The following is a 25,944-nucleotide window of genomic DNA, read 5'->3' on the forward strand; positions in this document are numbered from 1 at the left end:
AGAGATTAAAAACAATATAAAGGTAACTCCGTTGTTTCTTATGTCCGTTGACATTTGATTCTAAGTGCATTCTTCTAACACAGAGATACTAATATAGCCTCCTATATAAAAAAGAAATAAAATAAATAAAATTAAAAAAAAGAATCAATCTTCACCATTCCTGGCGCAACCCCCGACCCACAGACTGACGCGAACAGCTGGAGAAGGGCTTGGTTTTGTGACGCGTCCCACGTGTGTTCTGCACGAAAATAAATAACACGCGCGAGCGCGGACAGTCGACATTCCTTCAGCCTGTGAGACACCAAAATGCTGCATTTCATCGGTCTCCTACATCAGCATTCGCGGGTGAATGTCATTATGATATAATGCGCAATGTTTGGATGACCTTCTCTCATCGGAAGCGCTGGGAATGTGTCTCCAGTTTTTTCAGGTTGAATTCAGGCACCTGGAAGACGCAAACCATAAAGCAACTCTTCAATGCAGCCCGAGAAGGACGAATGCTTAAATATTATTATCACCATTCATCATAATGGACTGTCTATCACGCACTGCGTACTGGCCTCTTATTCGCTTTCTGCTGCCACTAGCCATTACTAATATAGCCATAGACTTCGGAGAACAGGTGAGATATTATGACATTATAGATTTGAACTTGTACACCCTGCTGTTTTGACATTTAACTGTATTCGTTTGTTACTTATTGACGCGTGAGCTTCCCCTTTAAATGACGCGACGCTATGTATGGCGCTGATAGAAATGAATGAAAAAAGATTGTATTTCTTCGCCACATGTAAGGGTGCGTTAAATACGAAAATTTAAAAGTGGGTTTAATGTAAATACGTTGAACTTTTATGAAGATGCACGAAGGTCAGGTTGGGTCCAATAATAGTGGGTTAGTATTTTTCATGAATCTAATTTAGGATGGTGTGGCGTAGTGGTCAAACTCCTGAGCTCGAAATCCAAAAGGTTTTAGGTTCAAATACCACAAGAGTTGACCCGTAGTGCTCAAGGTTACCACAAGTTCAAGGCACAAATAAACAAACGATGAAGGCAGATTTTAGAAGTTGAACTGTTAGTTTCTTTTATCATCACACAACCAAAACATTGTTTTGGTGTTTTTGGATGTTAACTTTTTATTGGTCTAGTTTAATAAACTGCATTTATTTACACTAACAGCGACGTGTTTTAAGCTATATACTTGCAATGAGTAAAAAAAAAAAAATCTAATAATACCAGTCTCTTTGGATAACTAAATTATTACACCTTTTTGTTTGGCATCACTACATATAATGTATATATGTATATATGTTACCGGTAAAGTGTGAAATCCCGGTATTGTATAGAATGCCTAGGCAATGTATAGAATTCCTGATGTTTTTTGCAAAAAATACATTACCTAATTCTATACATTACCTAGGCATTCTATAGAATGCCGGATTACACACTTTGCCGGTAACGTATATAAAACTGCAAGCAGCAGACATAAAACATTTCCTTAGTAAATCGCCTGTTTTGGCTGTAAATGGTCTTTTCCATTTATGATCTAGGTGGTTACAGGCTTGCTAAATAAAACATAGCTAATACCTTTTTACACATGTGCTAGGAAAGTAGGTTTTTGAAATAATTTCCAATATTTAATGAATGATTCGATTGAGGCGGTCCTACAGGCAAAGTTGCTCAGAATGAGGAGTTTATTTCGAATTGGCCTCTAGGGCTCAGCGTTTTTCTTTCCAATCGGCCTCCGTTAACCTTGTCTGACAGCCGCTCGAACTTCATTGGCCGATGGCGGCCATGTTTTTTGAGATACGCGAATGTCCTTGTAGACAATCACGGCACCTTGGACAAAGACACCACATGCCAGTTTTCAAGTCAGTTGGACTGACTGCTGCGTAGTTTTAGCAGTTTTCGTGTCTTTATTTATTATTTTTTTATAGCGCCACCAAGTGGCCAGTTGCCACATCTTTTTACACGCGACCACAGACCGAGCCCATACATAGGTGTACCGAGTTTGGTGAAATTAGGTGTATTAGACATCGGCTGCGGCTGGATGTAACCGATCGGCGAGAGTTGCTGCATGCAGGCGGGGAGGAGCTGAAAACGTAGACGTGAAGTCGGACACCTTCTGCTTCCCGTAGTGACGCTCGCGCTCTGTTTGCATACTCAAACCACAATATTTGTCAAATATACAGATGTTTCAGAGACATTTTTATTCATTCAATACTTTACACTGATTAATACAGCATCTGTTTGTACAAGAATAAAGGTCAATATAAGCCATACTATTTAAATACCAATGTAGTGGGGTCTACTAGCCTGGCTAACGTCAGACCTCTTTCTCATTGAGACGTGGTCTGGGAACCACATGTTCATTTTCTCGTATTTGAGGCGTGGTTTACGAATGCCCAGAGCCGTTTATTGGGCGCTACGAATGTCTATCAAATGCGCCTGTACGTAGCTCATAGCCGATCGTTTCAGTTATACCAGATGACGTATGTAGAGCGACAGAAATTCGACGAGGAAGAAGACAAAATAAACTTGCGTTCTAAACTACTTAGAACACTATCTAAGGCTGCATCGAAAGGTAACTTCGCGTCTGATGCCATGTTGGATCCATAGATATAAACAAACTGCTTCGGTGTGTCTTGCTGCTTCCTCCCCGTTCTGTGATTGGTTCCCTTTTTGAGGGGAAAATCTGGTCCATGGTATCCAGGCTGCCTAGCAGCGTGAATAAAATCGTGCTGCGCTCAAGGCAGCATGGGGAAACCCAGGCTAGGGGTCTACATTTTTTATCAGTTTTATTTTGATAAACATGACACAATGTAACATGGCGACTACATGAAAAGAGCTTTTACAGATTTGTGAGCATTAGTGGAACTGAAGGTGCTGGAATAAACACAAAACACACATGATTGTTGTCTTGCAGTGAATCACACCAGGCGTGGAACAGCTGGTTCGTCATCAGAGCTCGTGCAGACGCTCTTGAGAAGCTCAGCTGCACTAGCTGAGTCCTCGCTCTGCTCTCGAATCACTCTCCTGGTACTTTGATGTCATATGTCACAGTGACTTGGCATCGACACTGTCTCAAGTCTAACAAAATTTCTAACCGGCATGCGCTGCTTCAAGTCAGCCACCGATCGGTCTGCACAGCGCTGCATGAAGTCGGACATGCCTGTTATCTCATTTCATTCATTGTAGTGAAAGTGGCCACGTCCACTTCGAACATTTAGGCGTCCCGTCGTGGACATTAATCGAAACTTAAACTTGATAATCATTGACAATCAGAATCTTTCTGCACTGGTTTTGGTCCGATCGGGCGAAAAACCTAGGACTAGTTTGTAAACGTAGGTTTTTTGAAAAAATCCAAAATACCCGAAATATTGCCAGGGTGGCTATCAAATCCAAGATGATTCCATTGATATAAGACACTTGAGCCTGTGATGAGCGGTTTAGGAGTTATGAGCCATTACATACCTTTGATTGCTGTAGCGCCACCATCAGGCCGATTGGGGCGAGCCGTGGCAACTTTGTAGACGGGTTGGTTACTACCAGCCCTCTGAAGTTTCAATTCTCTACAACTTACGGTTTGGTTTGCCCGATCACTTTTAGGGGAGAATGCTGATTCTTGGAAATTATGCCATGGATAACCATGTGTTTTTAATTATTGATTGAATTTCCCAGAATGCAGTAGGTTTTAAGTCAGTTCTTGAGGATGTGGTCTCTGTGTGCATGAATAGTCTAGGCTACTCTTTTTACATAACATGCTATTATGACAGCCTCTCTTTTTCAAAATACATCTGCTTCAAATAAAACACTTCAAAATACATCTGCTTCAAATAAAACAGTAGATTTCCTCAGAGAAATCTGGGATAAAGACCTATTTTTAAGATTAGTGTCTTTTACATGTATTGGGTCCAGAGAAGAAATTCAGATGGCAACAAAAGCAGTGCACAAAAATCTTTACCCTTTTCATACTACATACTACCTCTGATAACCTCCTTTGAACCTGCAGTCAGGTCCATAAATTGCTCACACTGTCATTGTCCAGTGTCATTAAAACTACTACAGAAATATGTGGAAGGGCATGTTAGAAGCTCTGATTATATCTTTGTTTGAATACATATGCCAAAACTAGATGCTTTTACATTTGTCATACAGTAATAACTCATAATGGATTTAACTGAAAGGTTGACTGCGAAGATAATATTTGAAATGTGTTAGAAATGGTTTTGGACATGTAGTATTCAATATTTTTTTATACTAGCAGATATGCACTGAATGATTTGTAATCATAGGACGGTTCATCAAGTTCATCTGGGTGCAAAGCTCAACCAAGTTGGGTTTGATAAATAGTTTCTGCCCATGTCTTAATATTGTTACTTTAGTCTCTGGCAGATCTGTTAATATATGTGTTTCACATTGAAGGTTAACATGTGCCTAGGTTTTTGTCCTGAAGTGTTAGGACAGTGACCGTCTTATCTAGTACCAGTGTGTGTGCATTAGAGCGAGGAGTAGACGGGGTAAGGATTAGTCTTATGTAACCATTGTGTGAGTGTATTTATAGCAGCACTCTTATTGTCCCTCTGTCTGTCTTGTTCTTACTCTGCTGTTGACAGCTGCATAAATGGGGTACAAAATTGTGTTTTCCATATGAGTATATATTATGTAAAAAATTATCATATTTTATTGGAAAATTAAACAACATTTGTATCAAACTTTGATAGTTGCCTTAATCTTTTAAACAACTGAGAAGATCAAACGACTTTTAAAAAACAAATCACCTTTCAAGTTTATAATATAAATTACATCAGCATATGAGAGTCAAATTGGACGACTAGGGACTCATTTCAAGATCACTCATTTAACAGTTCATCTATGATCAGTCAAGAATAGAAAATCATTGAAAACATTGAGAATGTCAGAATCAGAATGCGTAGTTCGTGCATAAAAAATGCCAGTCAAAACCAACACTTGTTGAAAAATGTTCACTAACCCAGCAAAGTTTTTCATTTGGATTGGCGCTTATTCTCTTTAGCATGCGGTGAAGTTATTTCACTTAGTTGCTTGACCATTCTGATTCAATTTCAGCAAGTGAAGAACAAATTTATACTCGGGTGCGTTATGTATTGCGTATGTTATCGTCTCTAAAAGACAGCATGTTGAAGCTGCTCAGGCATCCATCCATCCATATACAGGGCCGGCGCGTGCACTTCTGCCGCTCTAGGCGAAAAACAATTGTGCCGCCCCTAAGGCTGGTCCGAATACCATTTTTTGAGCTTCGAAGCATCGGTAGTAATGAACATCGAATATTTGAAGCTTCGGGAAAGGGGGCTGAACATATTCTTCTCTCTAATAAAGGCAGGAATATCTATATGTCTGTCTGTCTGTTTGCATTTTGATTATTTCGAGAACCGTTCATCCAATCGACTTCACAAGGGAGTGCAGTGTCGCATTTGGTGCAATATAGATGGACACGCTAGACGCGACACGTTCAACTTTTAGAACAGAACAGCGCGAGCGGGAAGCGGCGCGCCTCACGCGGACAGGGCTTATTTGCTTATTTATTAAACGCACACACACAGGTCTGTTAACTTAAACAAGGCTACTTTTAAGGTAGTCTAATATTTGTCTGACTAAAAAATTACTGACACAGTAAAGGGTAGATTTAAATAAAGAAAAACGAAATTTAAATAAATAAAAACGAAATTTAAATAAAGAAAAAAACAAATTTAAATAAAGAGAAAACGAAATTTGAAAAACGAAATTTAAATAAAGAAAAAACGAAATTTAAATAAATAAAAACGAAATTTAAATAAATAAAAACGAAATTAAGTTAAATTAAATACGAAATTAATTTAGATTGATAATAACGGGTAAAAAGGCTAATACATTTTGTTTCTGTTATTCTATTTTCCACAATGTCAAAGCAACGCAGCTTAATCCAAAACACAAGCTCAGGCACTTCTGTCCACACACACTCCGCTGTTCTGCTCTAACCAGAGAATACTCCCGTTGTATGAACACTTTAGTAGGCCAAGAGGAAGCAAATATATTAGGTTGGGTTCCTTCAACTGTCCATCCTATTAAAATGGCTATAGGCTATATTGTAAAAAAAAAAAAGAGTAGGCCTATTGTATTTCACCAGATTTTATAGTGTTGAACATATTCAAGCGCGAATGAGGTTTCGAGAGGGATGCGGCATCCCGGATGCCAGGTGTGCAACATTTTTTTTAATAGAAATTCCAGTAACGTTAGCTGTGCTAGCGGTCTCTTGGTTCTGTGGTGGACTTGATGGCGTGTCATCCTTGCAAATACTCCCTGGATCAATATATTTTAACAACGAACCCCTCTGTTGTTGGTGTGCTTTCTCCTTCAAAAGTCTCGATTCATGAACGTATGTTCATTGCGTATGTCAGGTGACAAATGAATGAAAGACTCGGAAGGTAAAGTAATTATTATGTTCTGTAAATTATGTTTGACTGCATTATAATGATTTCTTAATTCAGAATATGATCAACATTGCGTAGGTGGATGTGATCGGGGAATTTGGCTGTTAAAAGTATAACATTTAAAGCCACTTAAATTAACGAAATGACTCAAATAAAGATTCGTTCATTTTTATGAACGAGATCGAACAAGAGACAGTCAGTAAAATGATCCGAACTTCCCATCACTCAGTCATGACTCGTGAGAGCAGGGGGCGGGGCGGGGGAGCGGCAGCTCAGCAAATCATATAGCCTATTTTGTGAATTGTTCATTCCCGGTTGGCTCACATTTTGCCGCCCTTACAAAAGTGCCGCTCTAGGCAATTGCCTAGTTCGCCTATATGGACGCGCCGGCCCTGTCCATATATATATATATATATATATATATATATATATATGTATATATATATATATGTATATATGTATATATATATATATATATATATATATATATATATATATATATATATATATATATATATTGTATGTATGTATGTATGTAGGTAAAGTGAATTCAGACTACAGACTAAGCAACGATTGTATTTAATTGTACAGTACAATCATAACATAGTACAGACATGATCTTAATTCCATAATATCCTTAAACATAACAATATTGCTGGCCATAAACTGACAAAGTGTGCGTCCGGTGTGTGATACCTCGAGTTGTCATAGATGCGACGCGGCGCTGCGCTTCTCGTACGGTGTGCGACCCCCTTTAGATTATTGGCAGCATAAAAAAACGAAACGATGTGACAGCCATGGGCTGAACAATACAAGTTACCGGTAATATCCATCGAGCCTATGAACTAGTTGCCAGAAACACATCAACAAGAAAGAATGAAGGCTACCCTGTAAAACAACTGTAATCTTGTGAAACAAAAGGACCCTATTCATCACTGTCATCATCACCGCGATCCTCAACTACAAGTTCATTGGCGAATTCCTCCTCCTCGTCGCTCTCCTCCACTTCTCCCTCTCCGGCCTCCGCTAACTCTGCCTGCCTTGCTTGCGCTAACAGCTCCCACCCAAATGCGCAGGTCTCTCTTGCGTGCGCAATCTGCTCCATAGAACTGGCTTAAACAGACGATCTGACGGGTTTTAGAAGATTAAATACAACCCGAAACTAAAAAAACAGACCGGGCCTCTATTTGAGACCGGCCTTTATTTATCCAAACCTCTAGCCACACCAGGCGTGTAAAAGAGACAGGCGTCTATTTGGGACTCGGCTATTATTTGAAGTTTTACGGTATATATATATTGTCGTAGATTTTTCCCTAAACCTAACCTAAGTCCTATCTCATCTGACTAGGGCTGGGAATCACTGGGTACTTCACGATACGATACGATACGCGATACATTGTTCACGATACCGATAATATCACGATATGGCGATACTGCGATAATCGATATATTATCAGTAATAACTCACAATATATCGTGTTTTAAGAAATAAAACGTTTTTTTTTTTTTATTAGGAAAATGAATCTCCATTTATTTTTTTGGATGAAACAATAACAAAAACAACTTGTGTCTTATCAGTTGCAACAAAACAGTCACAGACACTATTTTTGTTTTGCTCGCAGATGATTTTTTTCACTCGGGAGAAATCGAGTGGAATCGGTGATGCTCGCATGGTTGCGGCTCGCAGCGTGTGAGAGGAATTACAAGCCGAGCTGAGCACGTTACGAGCACCTCCCGACCTCCCGATAATTTTTAAACATGTTTAAAAAATTCGGGGAGTCGGCCCGATTTTCACCAGCTGTCCCCTATTGCCAAATCAATCATACACAACCACGTCGATGGGGCTATACCTCAGTGGCAGCAACCATACAGCACGCGCATACACTGTCACTGTCACACACACACACACACACACTTTTTTCTCTCACTCTCTCTCTCTCTCTCTCTCAAGTTTTTATGCTGAAAGGAATGGCTACTGTTCTCTGCTTTTCAACAAATCATTTGCACACACATTTATGTCATTTTTCTATCTGAAGCTTTGCCTGCATGCATGCATCATGACGGTCTCTGTGTTTAGCGCGAAAGCCCACGTGATTGCTGCCGGCTCGGGATAAAATTCATGCAGGACAGTCGTGCCGTGTACCAGCTGCTTTGACGCGATTATCAGTTAAACTGAATCGCAACGTGTGCAATATCTCACGACCTCCCGAGTGTCCGAACTCGCACCGTGTATGCCCGCCCTAACGGCTTTTAAGATCGATACTTGGCAAGAGCGCATCGAGAATCGATCGCGGGAGTAAATATCGCGAGATATCGCCATAACGATATTTTGGCGCACCCCTACGTCTGACCTAAGTCTACCAGGGACGTCTCCAATCGACGATCCCTAACGTCTCCAATCGACGCTTAATAAATACCTGGGCCATCTCCAATCGACGATCCCCCTGGGCCGTCTCCAATCGTCGATCCCTAACGTCTCCAATCGACGCTTAATAAATACCTGGGCCGTCTCCAATCGACGATCCCTAACGTCTCCAATCGACGCTTAATAAATATCTGGGCCGTCTCCATCGACGACCCCCCTGGGCCGTCTCCAATCGACGATCCCTAACGTCTCCAATCGACGCTTAATAAATACCTGGGCCGTCTCCAATCGACGACCCCCCTGGGCCGTCTCCAATCGACGATCCCTAACGTCTCCAATTGACGCTTAATAAATACCTGGGCCGTCTCCAATCGACGATCCCCCTGGGCCATCTCCAATCGATGATCCCTAAAGTCTCCAATCAACGCTTAAATACCTGGGCCGTCTCCAATCGTTTTATCTGTACAAAGGTAAAGGGAAGGGAAGGAGGCCTTCACTGGGGAGAGACTAGTTGACACTTCAGGACTGTGTTGTCGTCTCGTCCAGGCGCAGGTCCTTCATCAGATCTGGATACGGCCTGGATCCGGTGGACTGCGGTAAACCTCGGGATAAACAGAGAGACTAATGGTAGCGTAGACGCCATTCTTCTTATGATGTAACAAGTACATCAGGATTTATGGGAAGTGTTCCCGGTTCCGGCTGACCTAATCTATGCAGCCTAACATTGAATTATAGAAGTCTATAATGTGTTATGTGTATGCTAGGTCAAAGAGATGTGTTTTTAGTCTAGCTTTCAACTGACAGAGTGTGTCTGCTTCCCGGACAATGTTAGGAAGACTGTTCCAAAGTTTTGGTGCTATATAGGAAAAGGATCTACCGCCAGCAGTCGATTTTGATATTCTAGGTATTATCAACTGGCCGGAATTTTGAGATCGCAATAGACCTGAAGGACTGTAATGCGTTAAGAGCTCGCTCAAGTACTGGGGAGCTAAACCATGTAGTGCTTTGTAAGTAATCAGCAATATTTTAAAATTTATACGATGTTTAATAAGGAGCCAATGCAGTGTTAACAGAACCGGGCTAATATGGTCATACTTCCTGGTTCTGGTAAGAACTCGAGCTGCTGCGTTTTGGACCAGCTGTAGTTTGTTTATTAAGTGTGCAGGGCAACCGCCCATAATACCATTACAATCTAGCCTTGATGTCATGAACGCATGAACTAATTGTTACGCATTACACAAAAATAATTGATCACCAGATCACCATAGTAAAGGATCATGTGACACTGAAGAATGGCACATTTATGTGTAATGACATTTATGATGTATAAAGTTTTCAAATAAATGCTGAATTTTATGTTCCTCAAAAACTTTTTGCTTAAGAGGCACAACTGATTTCAACATTGATAATAATAAGAAATGTTTCTTGAGCATCAAATCAGCATATTAGATTTCTGAAGGATCATGTGACACTGAAGAAGTAATGATGCTGAAAATTCATCACATGAATTAATTACATTTTAAAATATATTAAAATAGAAAACCGGTATTATAAAATTTTATTATATTTCACAATACCACCATTTTTTCACAATACCATTGTATTTTTGATTAAATAAATGCAGGCATGGTGAGCAGAAGAGACTTCTTTCAAAAACATTCAAAATTCTTATGACCCCAAAGTTTTGAATGGTACTGTGTACTATAAAACTATGTCCTCTCTCTCTCTCTCTCTCTCGCTCTCGCTCTCGCTCTCTCTCTCTCTCTTCTTCAGGCTCTGAACAGGGGCATCGCTTCTGTAAAAGAGGACAAGGTTGAAATGTTGGCCAGCTATGGTCTGGCATACTCGCTTATGAAGTTCTTCACTGGACCAATGAGTGACTTCAAAAATGTGGGACTCGTGTTTGTCAACAGTAAGAGGGAGAGAACCAAGGCGATCCTCTGCATGGCTGTGGCGGGGGTCATCGCCATCATCCTCCACATCCTCATTGGTGCGTCTCTTGTGGATACAATATCTCAAAGATCTAAGCAAAAGAACCACTATAACTATAAAGTTTCATGTTGGCGACAAATCAGCTGCTAATTTGCATAGTTTACTAGATTTCCTCAATTCAAAACCTGTTTTGAAAACTCTCATATTTTCCCAGCTTACACAGATCTGGGCTACTACATCATAAATAAGCTCCACCATGTGGATGATTCAGTTGGAAACAAGACAAGGAAGGCCTTTCTGTACCTCGCAGTATTTCCAATATTAGATGCAATGGTAAGTGTGAAGCATATATTTTAACCTTAAGGCGGGCGTACACGGTGCGATTTTTGCTGTTTTTACGAGCTCGCAGAGGATTTTTTTCACTCGGGAGTAATCGAGTGGAATCGGTGATGCTCGCATGGTCGCGGCTCGCAGCGTGTGAGAGGAATCACGAGCCGAGCCGAGCACGTTATGAGCACCTCCCCGACCTCCCGATCATTTTTAAACATGTTTAAAAAATTCGGGGAGTCGGCCCGATTTTCACCAGCTGTCCCCTATTGCTAATCATACACAACCACGTGGGGCTATACCTCAGTGGCAGCAACCATACAGGGTGCGCATACACTGTCACACACACACACACACACACACACACACACACACACACACACACACACCCCTCTCTCTCTCTCTCTCTCTCTCTCTCTCTCTTTAGTTTTTATGTTGAAAGGAATGGCTACTGTTCTCTGCTTTACAACAAATCATTTGCACACACATTTCTGTCATTTTTTCTATCTGAAGCTTTGCCTGCTGCATGCAACATTGACGGTCTCTGTGTTTAGCGCGAAAGCTCACGTGATTGCTGCCGGCTCGGGATAAAATTCGTGCAGGACAGACAGTCGTGCCGTGTACCAGCTGCTTTGACGCGATTATCAGTTAAACTGACTCGCAGCGTGTGCAATATCTCTCGACCTCCCGAGTGTCCGATCCTGGTCCGAACTCGCACCGTGTACGCCCGCCTTTATCCAGATACAGCGTCATTTAAAGACATATTTCAGACTTCTGGTGAAGTACAGGAAATACCAAATCATGTATTTGTTTGGGATAATAGACTATTTATAGCTCTACATCTTGCTGCATGCTTAAAGGTGCAGTAAGCAATTTCTGAGAAACGCTGTTAAACGTACAGATCGGACTGAGCACCAAAACACACTTTTAGCCAATCAGCAGTAGGGGGCGTATACACTCATGATGAGGGAGGAGAGTGAGAAGAGGGAGATTGAAGAAAGACTGTAGAAAGAGAGATGCCTTAGAGACATTACATAAGAGAAATGGTCAGAGGAATATCACTGGAAAAAGAAGGGCTATGATCAGGCAAGAGCTTTAGGACCTGCGTTAATATTAGACAGGTTTCCAGTGCTGGAGAGACCTAAGCGGGAAGGCCTGAAAACAGACGCAGAGGTTGCCTTGTTTCTGCTCCATCCATAAATGGGTAACATTGGTTTTGTTATGTTTCACATAACCAAGATAGGCTGTTGTTGCAATGTTAGCTGGGAGGTATGACCGTATATATCGTTACCGCAGTAGAAAATGTCAACCAAAACAGATTTTTTTATTCCGTGTATACCGCAACATGTTAATAAGTGGGTGTGGTTAACTCATGTGCAGCGTGCGCGAGACTGAGACACTGAGATATGTCAAAGAAACATGGAGAAAGCAGATCAAGAGGATCCACAAAGGAATTACGTTTTCTAAAGGGTTGTTGTTAACGTGATATTTTCTGGAAAAAAGGCGCAGCAGTCAACTAGCAGCGCAGCACCCGTAGGCTACAGTTTAGAGGAGTGCACGTTCGCAACGGGGAAAGCATGAAGTTTACTTGACAACAACAGTTCATATATGAATATCGTAACGTATAGAAATAGCCTAAAAAATGTATAGTTATCTGCATCTTTCCGTCTCTTATCTATAGTTACTTTTTAAACACGAAAATCGCATTCAGCATGACACACAAGCGGTTGCCGTGGTAATGAACAACCTGCTTATTAAAGCGAATGTATAATACAAAATTACAAAATACGCAGCACGAATTATATATTTCTAACTCCAAACAATTGGCCACTGAACCAGCTGTTAAAATCTTCCTTTGATTCGATAATTGATTACAACTTGACACTCAAATTAACCGATCACATTTTACTGATGCAAAAGACGCGCGCGTGCACACGCACTGAGAGGGAGCGTGGTGTGTGTCAGTGTTGGTAAATGTGGCTATGGTAAAATAACAGGGTTGCCAACTTTTCAGTTTAGCTCGGAGTGAGACTTCTCCAACGGGGAATGTCTAATTTAGCGTGAGAATTCTTTGTTAAGCGTGAGAGCGTGAGATTGAGGCTGAATGCGTGACTGTCAAGCCAGATGCGTGAGAGTTGGCAACCCTGAAATAATGAAGCAGTTATACTACTTAGTCAACACTAACAGCTGCTGTTCGATTTTCATACTGCTGCTCTCCTTCTAGTCACTTCTGAACTTGATGAAGCTCAAGGTGACGGGTTGCCAGATTTCACAAAGAGCAAAACAAGCCCCTTAAAAACACATTATAAGCAGCAGACATGGCAAAAATGTACCTGGGAACACATTTAAACATAGCTAGTATTACTAATATCCTACAAAATTAAAAGGAAGTAATTTATAATGAATAGAATAGTTCAATATAAAATATTCAGATATTATAAACTGATTGATGAAGTAAAGCAATAACACGAGATTGAAAAATTATTCAGCAACACTTTATTTAAAGTTTAATTGCACCTATGAGTTGTATTTAATATCAATCAGTTGGAGGCAGTTCATCTAAAAGTTGATATGTGTGTTTTGTTTACTATATTTAGCTATCAAAATAGTTTACCAAAATTAGTTTACTGTATGATAATTTTTTTCCTTGTCATTTGTTTGTCATCTCCATTATATTACATAAGCATACATTGCATGTTCATGCATTTTGGGGTGGAACAATGAAGGGAGGGATGTGTATTTCAACAGCATTTCTCAGAATTTCTTACTGCACCTTTAAAGGGTATTGTAAGGTATGTTAGGAATTAAGTAGGAATGAATGGCTTGATCCCAGCAGGGGTGTCTATTAAAACACAGTTCCATTTGTTCACTTTATTTACCCATTGAAGCAGGTAGAACAGAGCAATTGAGCATGTAATACAGGTCAGAGTGTGGTTTCTAGACAAAAACAGAAATACAAACTTCAATAAAGATAAATCTTGTTCAATTTTTTTTTCAAATTACACAAGGAAAAGATACACAATGTAAACAAAGAAACAATAGAAAAGAAACTTACATTTCTCATGAACACACTACAAAAATCAAGCAGCTCCAAAGTCTCTGTCTATTGTGAATCAATGTAGGCATTTATATATCAGGACCCATTAGCACACAGATGCAGTGATTCGTTAATTAGAGGGCATGTACAAATCAATAAACAGCTAAATAAAGAGAAATTAGGACTAGGCAAATTAAATTGGGGCTTTTTACTGAGGCAAACCAGGAAAAGGATTGTAAACAATGACAAAAATAAAATAAAATTATAATTGTATAATTGTATGCATTACTTTAATACAGGGAAGTATTATATCATAGTATAGTAATTTTTTAATCAATTACTCACCCTCATGTCGATCAAACCTATAAGACATTTCGTTGATCTTCGAAACAAATTAAGATATTTTAAATGAAAGTTGAGAGATTTCTGTTCATCCATTGACAGTCCACGCAACTACCACTTTGTCACTTAAAAAAGTTCATAAAGAGATCGTAAAACTAATCCAGATGAATGGAACGGTTTAGTCCAAGTTGCCTTTCGGAAGGGAACTCGCACTGCATCGATGACGCTATGGGGAACGCCTCCGCGTGAATCTGTGTCTGAAACACTTATCTAATCACGGCAATCCTATTGGAGACAGCCTATGACATCACTACTAGTGTGACCCGGAAGTATATAAGGGGAGCCTGGAGAACATCAACAACTTTTTCGTCTTCAGGGACTGTTTTGTCTGTAAACACTGTGGAACAAATCTGCACTTCCTCACCCCAAGCGCTTCTTGCATCAGCCCTGAGGCTGGACCCATGATGAGTTATTTCTTCAATTTGGAACCCTTCTGTGGGTCTGGCTTCGCGTGTGGTAGTAAGTGCGCTCTTTCGAGATCCATTTGTGAATGTCGTTCAAGCCATCGCTCTATGGGCAGCAGGTTGAGCTCTGTAGGTCTCCTCCCTTTACGAGAGTTTTTAGTAAGGTTGAGCAGTAGACCACGCTTCCCTGACAAAGTGTCATGGGGGTGTTAGATAGGGGTTTTATAGGATGGTGAAATTAGGGCCCATATATAGGTAGGCTATGCATACCCTTCCCAGAAGCCTTCTCTTATGTTAGAGTCGGCAGGCTTATGTAGTGGGTAGTGCCAATCTGTAGTAGTGAACAGGTTGGCTTTATTATATGGAAAATTCTCTAGTGAGGCCACCGTTCATCTGAGCATCAAACAGACATTCTGTTTGTGAGATGGCTTCCTCCCTATCGGGAGTTATTCTACTGAGGCCACCACTCTGTCAAGCTCCACATAGGACTACAGAGTCAAGCATTTGGCCCTCGTTGGACCAACTTGTTTGCCACCTTATACTAGAGCAGCAGGTCTCCTCTCACTTTGAGATTTGTTTTGAGATTATAGCTCTGAACTTCAGTCATATAATATTTGTGTGTCTGGGCATTCGCATCGATATCTGGCTTAGGCTTAGTAACTAGAAAAATGCTGAGCATTCTTGCCTTGAGTCTCTCAGTATCTGAGAGTAGGTTCCTAGAACTAGAGCCCATCAGGAGATTTTATTCCTGTAAATCTAGTTTTTCCTAGTACTGGCCCACCTTTTGCACTAGGTGTAAAAATGCTAGTGGTGTTACAGGGTAGATAGCAGCATTGGTAGCAGGCCATATTCAAAAAAGCCTCCCATGCAGATATCTCATGGGCGTTGTCAGGCCTTTCTCTCTAGAAAGTACAGTAAGAAGCAGTATGCTCAGGCCTCCACCCTTTAGAGCTGAGTACAGTAGCTAGTTTATCCAGCTAGGTCTTAAAACTGAAAAAGGATTTTTTCCACTGAGCCCTTTGAATAAAAGAATTCAAGTCATAAGGTTGAATGTAGTTGGCCACTTACTGTGGCCTCCATTTCCTTGGGTTTAGTAGAGAATGTAAAATCTGTCTTGTAAAAAATACAAGATAATAGGCCTCAACCCTGATACATTTTTCAGGGTCATACTGATAGTACTCTCCTTGTGTGGGTCATTATTTAGAGTACTTTGGTTACTCCCTCCCATTTGGGATGGTTGAGTATGCTCCCTTAGAGCCGAAGCACTGACGCAATGAAGCCATGACATTCGAAGCTGTAGGCCTTATAGTAGGCCTCCTCGATAGTCCGGTAGTGTAAGACTGTACTCCCCTTGCTTTAAAGGGGCGATAGCACTTCTGCTGAGTACACTGCCTGTTGGCAATGTAAACCTTAGAGCTGGAGGTGCTCCCCTTATTAGGGTCCCTTTCAGAGTGCCCAGCCTCCACAGGACCCTGAAGCACTGTGTAGATCCAGGATCGAGTAGAAAAAGCACTATTAGAAAGCGCTATGCTGAGTCCTACTCTCCAGGTCTCTATGATCTTTACGAGAGTGATTGATTACTGTCACTATCTGCAGTCCTCCCTATCGGATGCCTCCACAAGTGAGGCAAGTAATGTTAGAGACTCTGTTTAGGAAACAGACAGGTTGAGACCAGTTCAGCCTCCCTGGTGGCATGTGGGGTTGACTTCATGTCCCCCTCAGAAAGTGACAGGACGGGACTCCTTTCGGACCCCCTGGCCATATTCCCTTAACGGAACCCCTTCCACGGAAGTTGTTGGTTCCAAAACCTTTGAGCAGCCTTGGTAGGCTTTCATTGTATCAGAGGCCTCTTTGAGGCTTATACCTTAGGCAGTGGCAAATACTGTCACTGACAGTGTCATCATATGTGACCCAAAAGGGGAGTGTTTTTGGCATTTCAGTGAAACCGGAGGTTTTTTACGTTTTTTTTGTCACAGCCATAATTTTGCATGCATTCCCTCAGCATGGTGGCGTTGATATATCATTCCCCATTGCGTCATTGATGCAGTGCGAGTTCCCTTTCGAAAGGGAGCGTCTAGGTTACAACTGTAACCTCTGTTCCCTGAGAACAGGGAACGAGACACTGCGTCTTTCGCCATGCCTCGGGGATGCCTGCTGAACAGTCCCAAGTTGTTGACATGTTCTCCAGGCTCCCCTTATATACAGTGAGGAAAATAAGTATTTGAACACCCTGCTATTTTGCAAGTTCTCCCACTTAGAAATCATGGAGGGGTCTGAAATTGTCATCGTAGGTGCATGTCCACTGTGAGAGACATAATCTATAAAAAAAAATCCAGAAATCACAATGTATGATTTTTTAACTATTTATTTGTATGATACAGCTGCAAATAAGTATTTGAACACCTGAGAAAATCAATGTTAATATTTGGTACAGTAGCCTTTGTTTGCAATTACAGAGGTCAAACGTTTCCTGTAGTTTTTCACCAGGTTTGCACACACTGCAGGAGGGATTTTGGCCCACTCCTCCACACAGATCTTCTCTAGATCAGTCAGGTTTCTGGGCTGTCGCTGAGAAACACGGAGTTTGAGCTCCCTCCAAAGATTCTCTATTGGGTTTAGGTCTGGAGACTGGCTAGGCCACGGCAGAACCTTGATATGCTTCTTACAGAGCCACTCCTTGGTTATCCTGGCTGTGTGCTTCGGGTCATTGTCATGTTGGAAGACCCAGCCTCGACCCATCTTCAATGCTCTAACTGAGGGAAGGAGGTTGTTCCCCAAAATCTCGCAATACATGGCCCCGGTCATCCTCTCCTTAATACAGTGCAGTCGCCCTGTCCCATGTGCAGAAAAACACCCCCAAAGCATGATGCTACCACCCCCATGCTTCACATTAGGGATGGTGTTCTTGGGATGGTACTCATCATTCTTCTTCCTCCAAACACGTTTAGTGGAATTATGACCAAAAAGTTCTATTTTGGTCTCATCTGACCACATGACTTTCTCCCATGACTCCTCTGGATCATCCAAATGGTCATTGGCAAACTTAAGACGGGCCTTGACATGTGCTGGTTTAAGCAGGGGAACCTTCCGTGCCATGCATGATTTCAAACCATGACGTCATAGTGTATTACCAACAGTAACCTTGGAATCGGTGGTCCCAGCTCTTTTCAGGTCATTGACCAGCTCCTCCCGTGTAGTTCTGGGCTGATTTCTCACCTTTCTCTAGGATCATTGAGACCCCACGAGGTGAGATCTTGCATGGAGCCCCAGTCCGAGGGAGATTGACAGTCATGTTTAGCTGCTTCCATTTTCTAATGATTGCTCCAACAGTGGACCTTTTTTCACCAAGCTGCTTGGCAATTTCCCCGTAGCCCTTTCCAGCCTTGTGGAGGTGTACAATTTTGTCTCTAGTGTCTTTGGACAGCTCTTTGGTCTTGGCCATGTTAGTAGTTGGATTCTTACTGATTGTATGGGGTGGACAGGTGTCTTTATGCAGCTAACGACCTCAAACAGGTGCATCTAATTTAGGATAATAAATGGAGTGGAGGTGGACATTTTAAAGGCAGACTAAAAGGTCTTTGAGGGTCCGAATTCTAGCTGATAGACAGGTGTTCAAATACTTATTTTCAGCTGTATCATACAAATAAATAGTTAAAAAATCATATATTGTGATTTCTGGATTTTTTTTTTTAGATTATGTCTCTCACAGTGGACATGCACCTACGATGACAATTTCAGACCCCTCCATGATTTCCAAGTGGGAGAACTTGCAAAATAGCAGGGTGTTCAAATACTTATTTTCCTCACTGTACTTCCGGGTCGCACTAGTAGTGATGTCATAGACCAGGGGTCTCCAACACGTCGCTCGCGAGCTACCAGTAGCTCGTGGCCTGATTGGAGGTAGCTCGCCAAGGGCCGTTCACATATCGCATCTTTTGCGTGCTCAAGTTCGTTATTTCAAATAATTGAAGCGACGCGCTCATTTTTTCCAGGCGCAGCGAGTCAACATGAAGGATGGGGGTGCACCCAAACTACGGGTGTTTTTTTCTTCTCCGTAAATAAATCTAGTAGCAGAGCTACAGCAAGCGTTTTTCGATGGTGGAAATCCATTAGCTATTAAAACTTCTTTGTCGTTGTGGAGAGCGCAGTACATGGTTGCATAGCAACGACAGACGCCACAGGAAAATCGGACCGAATTTTACTATTAATAATAAAAGATAAGCTAATATGGAATAGTTTTACAATCTCTTTGTGAACTTTTTGAAGCATCAAAGTGGTAGTTGTGTATACAGTCAATGGAGGGACAGAAATATCTCAGATTTCATTTAAAATATCTTCATCACTTTGTTTCGAAGATGAACAAAATTTAAAGAAAGTTACGGGTTTGAAACTACACGAGGCAGAATAATGTAATGATGGTAAAATGATGACAGATTTTTTTTACTTTTGGGTGAACTAACCCTTTAATGCTTTTAATTGAATATACATGTTACATATTCTTTTAATTTGTTCTGTTTTGATTTTGCTGCAAAGGCGTGGATTCATGCTGGCATCCTCCTGAAGCATAAGTACAGTCTGCTAGTAGGATCTGCCTCCATATCTGATGTTGTTACGCAGGTAATAATACCCTGTTCTACAAATGAAAAAAAGTGTTGTAGTGACCTTTGAAATGTCATATTTAGGCCTGATATTCAAAAGTTAGATGCTTGTTAACTTTTCAACTAGCAAAGTGGCAGAGAAAAGCAGGGAGGAGGAGATAAAGTTATGGTAAAAATGCAGTTTATTAAAAAGAAAATCTTAGTTGTGTCTTTCTCAATGTTGGCCTTCTGACTAGCACAAAGTCTTATTATAACAAGCAACGGAAAATGACTACTTCACAACATTGTCTTTGTCTGACTTTAAATAGAGACATTATTACCAAAATAATGTAAAATGACATATGTATATACAATCATGTTAAAAAGTTTCGGGTCGGTAAGATATTTTGCTCACAGTAATATTTTGAGATATTATTACAATATAAATAACCGTTTTCTATTTTAACATTTTTTAAAACGGAATTTATTCCTGTGATAGCAAAGCTGAAATTTCAGCATCATTACCCCAGTCTTCAGTGTCTTCAGTATTATCAGTGCTGTGGTGCTTTATATTTTTTTTGTAGAAACCTTGATATGTTTTTTCTTCATGATTCTTTAATGAATAGAAAGTTCAAAAGAACAGCATTCATTTGAAATAAAAAAAAATATATATATAAAGAATTATGAACATCTTTACTGTCACTTTTGGTCAATTTAGTGCATGCTTTGCTGAATAAAAATATTAGTTTCTTTCAACAAAAAAAAGCTTTTGAATGGTAGTGTGTATAAGTAAAAAATAATATTTAACTTTTTTTTTTTAAAGTTGTCATAAAAAAAACATTCATACATCATTAAGGTACAATAAGTACAACACAAAAATGCATAAACATTTTAATGTAGTGTATAGCATGATTAATATTATAATAATGTATTATAATATTTTTAATCATGCAATATTATAATAATTTATTATAATATTTTTAATCAAGCTATACTACATTAAAATGTTTATGCATTTTTGTGTTGTACTTATTGTGCACTTATTGTTGTACTTGTAATCATAATAATAATCTTATAAAAATATCAGTTTAAAGTATTATTAAAATAATATGATTTGATTAAACGAATACTGAATATTTTAACATTTCATCTATATATTCACAAATTTTTGTCACATCATGCATATGCAAATCTTGTAATTTGTTTTTATTTAAGATAGATTATACCCTTTTTAAATATTGAATGTATATATTTTTTTTGCAGGTTTGTCATGTTTAAACATGTACTTAAACTTGCCTAATATTTAATTGATTCTTACTTTCCTATTCACCTGCAGATAATATTTGTGGCGATCCTTCTCCAGAGCAACCTGGAATGTTTAGAGCCTCTTCTTATTCCCATTCTCTCTCTGTACATGGGAGCTCTGGTGCGATTCACTATCGTAGGACTGGGCTACTACTGTAACGTCCACGACAACATCCCTGAATCAAACAGTCTCGATCAGGGGGTACGTTTATCAAAGCAGATTTTTGCAGAAAAATTGGAAAATTGCTTCCTATATTTAGTACTATACTTATGGTCACTTTCAGGGCGATGTCACTATAAGGAAGATGCTTAGTTTCTGGTGGCCGCTTGCCCTTATTTTAGCCACTCAGCGCATCAGCCGACCCATTGTCAATCTGTTTGTCTCTCGGGACCTTAAGGGCAGCGCTGCTTCAACTGAAGTGAGTACTGATGGGCGCTAGTTTGTACTGCAGCTAACAGTAAAACACAGCAATCTGTAACTGAATTGTGTGCGTTTGCTAGGCGGTAGCAGTCCTCACAGCTACATATCCGGTGGGTCACGTGCCCTACGGCTGGTTAACAGAACTACGTGCCGTCTACCCAGCTTTTGATAAGGTAAGTGGTAGTTTTTACTATCAATTGCACAGCAATGCCCTCACAAGCACCCTGAATATCACAGAATTTTTTTCACTGGCAAAAAATATATAATTGTCTTTTGTTGTTTGGTATGAGTTTTTATATAAGACCTTTGGAACTTTTGTATGTTTGGTTTTTCCTGAGGCTTTGACAAGTTTGTAGTCAACACCCGATGAATAGAGTTCACCAGAAAATGCCTCATCCTGAAGACCTGTAATTACATACCATTGAAAGACCTGCACAGTCAGACGTGCCTGATGTGGTGTCTGAATCATAGTCTCCTTCTGATTCTTCATAAGCCATATATATGTCCAACTTATTTGGGTTTTCGTGTTGTGTTCTCTCATTAGGGTTGTTGGGTCGGTGAGTTTGAATGGGTTTAGGTTGGGGAGAACTTGTTTTGTAACTTTTAAATGCTGTTTTTGCCATCACTACCACTCAGTGTTCTTCTGATAGGCGAGAAAGACAACAACTTTTTTTTTTTAATGGTTGATGCACATTTTTGTGTTTTGGGTGTGAAAACACTTTTTGCTTTTAGATGGTTTGATGGATGATGTCAAATTAAATGTTTTCAAGCATGGATTGAAAATATTACATTGCTTTGTCCTTCTTTGTTAAATCTTTCCAAAACTCATTTTTTATTTTTTATTTTGAGGATAATAAACATTTATCTGTACTCCTTTTTATTTTTTTTTACAGAATAACCCTACCAATAAGTTTGCCAATGGTCTGACAGTCAACACATCACACATCAAGAGGTTCACTCTCTGCTGTTTTATTCTCTCCTTAATGGTAAGATCTCTTTATCAAACATCTCAATGTGTGGGTGGGGTCACTGTTTTTTTTTAAAGAAACTAATACTTTTATTCAGCAAGTATGCATTAAATTGATCCAAAGTGTGGTCAGAATTAATGGCACCCCTGGTAAATAGTTCACCCAAAAATGAAAATTCCATCATCATTTACTCACCCTCAAGTTGTTCCAAACCTGTATGACTTTCTTTCTTCTGCTGAACACAAAAGAAGATATTTTGAAGAATATTGGTAGCCATTGACTTCATAGGTAGGAAAAAAAAATACTATGGAAAATCAATGGCTACCGCCAACTGTCAGGTTACCAATATTCTTCAAAATATGATATGATAAATGTGCACAACATTCTTTCTGTTAAAAGAAACTCATGCAGGTTTGGAACAACTTGAGGGTGAGTAAGTGTTGACTAGATTTTTGGGTGAACTAGCTCTTTAACTGTCACCAACAGTAAAACAAAAAACACTGTGCATTTTTCACATGCCATAAAACCAGTAAACACTGATTTCAGTTCCCACCTAGGTCGTAAGGGTTTTCATCTGTTTACTTGTTTTGCTTTTACCTCAGGGCCTGACGACAAAAAAACAACTAGCTAAAATGAGTCAGTTTATATAATGCAAGTCCAACAGCGCTGTTGGAAAGCAGATGTTACACACATGGAGAAGGTTTTTACTTTATAATAAAAATAAAAAATAATATAAAAAAAGTTTTTTGTTTTGTTTTTACAATATGCAGTCAGGATAAACAATGTACCCTTTTTGTGAAAAAGCAAAATACAGAACAAACTATAGAGCTTGGATGGACACAGTTTTGTTTTTGTTTTCCGTGACATGACTTGTCGATGTGTTAATTAAATAGCACAAATTAAAAGCACAAATTAACAACTTTCAATGCACACCCTCTTTTCTGAATGGAAATGCAACACCTATGCCAGTCGAGACGTCTTAAAACAGCCTGAAGATCTTTGGCAGCTTTCCTGGAGGATTTTTAAATTGGAATTCACATATCCTAAACAATAGCTACAGAAATGCTCCTTGATGTTAATGTTGCAAACTCATAAACTTGATATGTCTGTCTTTATAGCCATGCATTGATCTGCTGGTCTGTTTACTGTATTGTTTTTGACAGTGCAAAATCGTTACGCTTGGTTTGGTTTTCAGAGTGTGAAAGGCTGAGGAAAAACTAAAATTACTACGGGGGTTTGTGGCTAGAACTGTGGTGAGGAGTGAGCAGTGAAGGTCAAAGCCAAGTGAAGATTATATGACTCAAGCCCATCGGAGTATCTTTCATTGTAAACAGGCACGCCAGGCCTTTGTCTGACTCGATTGTGCCAGAAGAGAGGAATGCCCGTAGGCAGGGCGTCGAGCAGGCCTGGCGTGAGACAATTGTATAATCTGGTCTTGCTGGAATGAGAAGATTCTCATAACAAAGACACAGTCAAAACTAACTGGCACATCCAAGATTAAGGGTGATGGAGTGACACAAAAACGTATCCTAGACAAAATGCATATCATGGTGCACATTTTTATTTCATTGACACACAATAAGGTTCAATTCGTTAACATTAGATACACACTACCGTTCAAAGGTTTGGGTAATTAAAAAAAAAAAAAAAAAAAAAAAAAAATTTATTTAGTAAGGACACATTAAATTGATCAAACGTGACAGTAAAGAAATGTATAATGTTATATAAGATTTCTGGTCACACTTTAGTTTAGGGTCCAGTTTTCACTATTAACTAACTATTAATTACGACTTTTGCCTCAATAAACTTAAAATAATTACTGCTTTTTAATAGTTAGCAAGGTAGTTGTTAAGTGTAGGTATTGGGTATTGGGTAAGGATGTAGAATATGGTCATGCAGAATAAGGCATTAATATGTGCTTATAAGTATATCCTAGTAATATGCAATATACCCTAAACGAAAGTGTTACCATATTTCCATTTTAAATACAGTAAATGCTGTTCTTTTAAACTTTCTTTTCATCAGATCTTGAAAAGAAGGAATCGTGGTCCACAAAAATATTAAGCTGCACAGCTGTTGGAGAAACAAACATGTTTCATGAGCACCAAATCAGCATTTTAGACTGATTTCTGAAGGATCATGTGTCACTGAAGAAGTAATGCATTAGGTAGTGTTGTAAAGTTTTCTTTCATCGAAGCAGAGACCAGGAGACAGTTGGGATCGCGTTCAACGGAAGTTATTCTTTATTGAGAACTCCGCTGTACGTTGCTGTAGTACTTCCAACATGATCTAACTCTAATACAGTATGCATTGTAGTTATATACATTCCAAGGGGGAGGGATTACATAGAGGTGGAGATTCTGAACAAAGCATGCAAATTAAGTATACAGGTTAAGGTAACACCCTAGACTGAGGGTCTGGCCCATCCTAATTCAATCAGCATAAGGCTCCAAGAGCCATTTGGGTCCGAAAGCCATTTGCAGAACAAAAGGTGAGATTCTCAGTGAATCATTCGTGTGCTAATCCCATCAGTCTGACAATAAGAAGAGAACAGAAATTGCAACTTTGCTGAGATCTTAACCTTAAAAGATTCTTTACCATGATGTTATGTACAGAAGCATATTTGAAATAGATTCTTAAATTTGTAACCCTTCAGTAAGCATGAACTAAGAAGACTGGCGGCTTAAAATGAATTACATTTTAAAATATATTAAAATACAAACCGTTATTTTAAATTGTAATACTATATTCTTGCATACAGTATATGTATATCTCACAGTGATATAACATATAAATATAACATATTTCAGGTTATTTAAAATAAATTGAATCATTCATTTTAGTTCATTGTATTCCTCATTTGTAAGTCACTTTGTATAAAAGTGTTTACTAAATGAATGTAAATGTCATGTTTTATGAACAAATATGAATTAACAATAAACAATTAAATATTTATGAATTAACTTGATAAATGTTAGTTCATGGCCACCCAATGCATTAACTAATGCGTTACCATGTCACTTTTTTGTAATTTGGCATTTTGACACACAACTGATAAATGAAGTGATTTGTGCACACACAGTTACCACTGGACAGAAAAAGTGTAATTTTGCTATGTCTATGTCTGTGTTTTGCCAGATGTGTTTGATTATATTCTGGACCCCTCATGTTTCTGAGCGCATCCTGGTAGATGTCATCGCGGTGGACACGTCCTTCGCTCAGCTCTGCATCATTCCACTGAGAGTCTTTTCCTTCTTCCCTCTACCTGGTACCATTAAGTCTCTTATTTTACATTTTAACTTTATATACAACCTTATATCATATGCAGTGCCTTACATCAATGTGACCTTGTGTCTTGTGTGTACAGTTACGATTCGAGCTCATCTAACAGGCTGGTTAATGACGTTGAAGAAAACTTTCGTCCTGGCACCTAGTTCAGTTCTGCGCATCGTTGTGCTCATCTCCAGTCTTCTGGTGCTGCCATACATGGGGTTGGTATACTGTAGGAATATGCAAATATGCTAAATTATCCTCATTTAAATATCTTGGGAATGTGCTTCTGCTCAGTATGCGATCTGTGAAGTAATTAGCTGTCATACTGCCTCTGAATTTTTAGTGGGTTTAAAAATAAACCAATTTAAATCCCTGTCTGCATTTTGTGAATTAATTATGACTCCGCTCTAGAGCTTATGCAGACTGCTGCAGCAACGTTTAAAATCAACTCAGAAAATTGTTCTTTAAAGACCACCTGTAGTGAAAA

The 25,944-nt window shown here is 39.5% G+C and overlaps 1 protein-coding gene across 3 annotated transcripts in view; it reads left to right on the top strand.

Moving 5' to 3' along the window:
* Positions 1 to 202: 202 nt before the first annotated feature.
* ankha (ANKH inorganic pyrophosphate transport regulator a) overlaps positions 203 to 25,944 on the top strand; it is a 32,470-nt gene continuing 6,728 nt past the window's right edge. For 2 of the 3 annotated variants that reach the window (XM_084102764.1, XM_084102765.1), the window contains exons 1-10: positions 218 to 622; positions 10,585 to 10,801; positions 10,958 to 11,076; positions 19,447 to 19,530; positions 20,827 to 20,997; positions 21,080 to 21,214; positions 21,297 to 21,389; positions 22,110 to 22,202; positions 25,323 to 25,452; positions 25,552 to 25,675. In XM_084102764.1, coding sequence (XP_083958890.1) covers positions 530 to 622; positions 10,585 to 10,801; positions 10,958 to 11,076; positions 19,447 to 19,530; positions 20,827 to 20,997; positions 21,080 to 21,214; positions 21,297 to 21,389; positions 22,110 to 22,202; positions 25,323 to 25,452; positions 25,552 to 25,675 — 1,259 coding nt within the window. In that variant the 5' untranslated portion in view covers positions 218 to 529. Of the gene's footprint in view, positions 623 to 10,584; positions 10,802 to 10,957; positions 11,077 to 19,446; positions 19,531 to 20,826; positions 20,998 to 21,079; positions 21,215 to 21,296; positions 21,390 to 22,109; positions 22,203 to 25,322; positions 25,453 to 25,551; positions 25,676 to 25,944 lie in introns of all 3 variants that reach the window. The other variant, XM_084102763.1, reaches the window with a different exon arrangement.

This window comes from Abramis brama (assembly GCF_963993115.1).
Source record: "Abramis brama genome assembly, chromosome: 24".
In the NCBI taxonomy this organism is placed as follows: Eukaryota; Metazoa; Chordata; class Actinopteri; order Cypriniformes; family Leuciscidae; genus Abramis; species Abramis brama.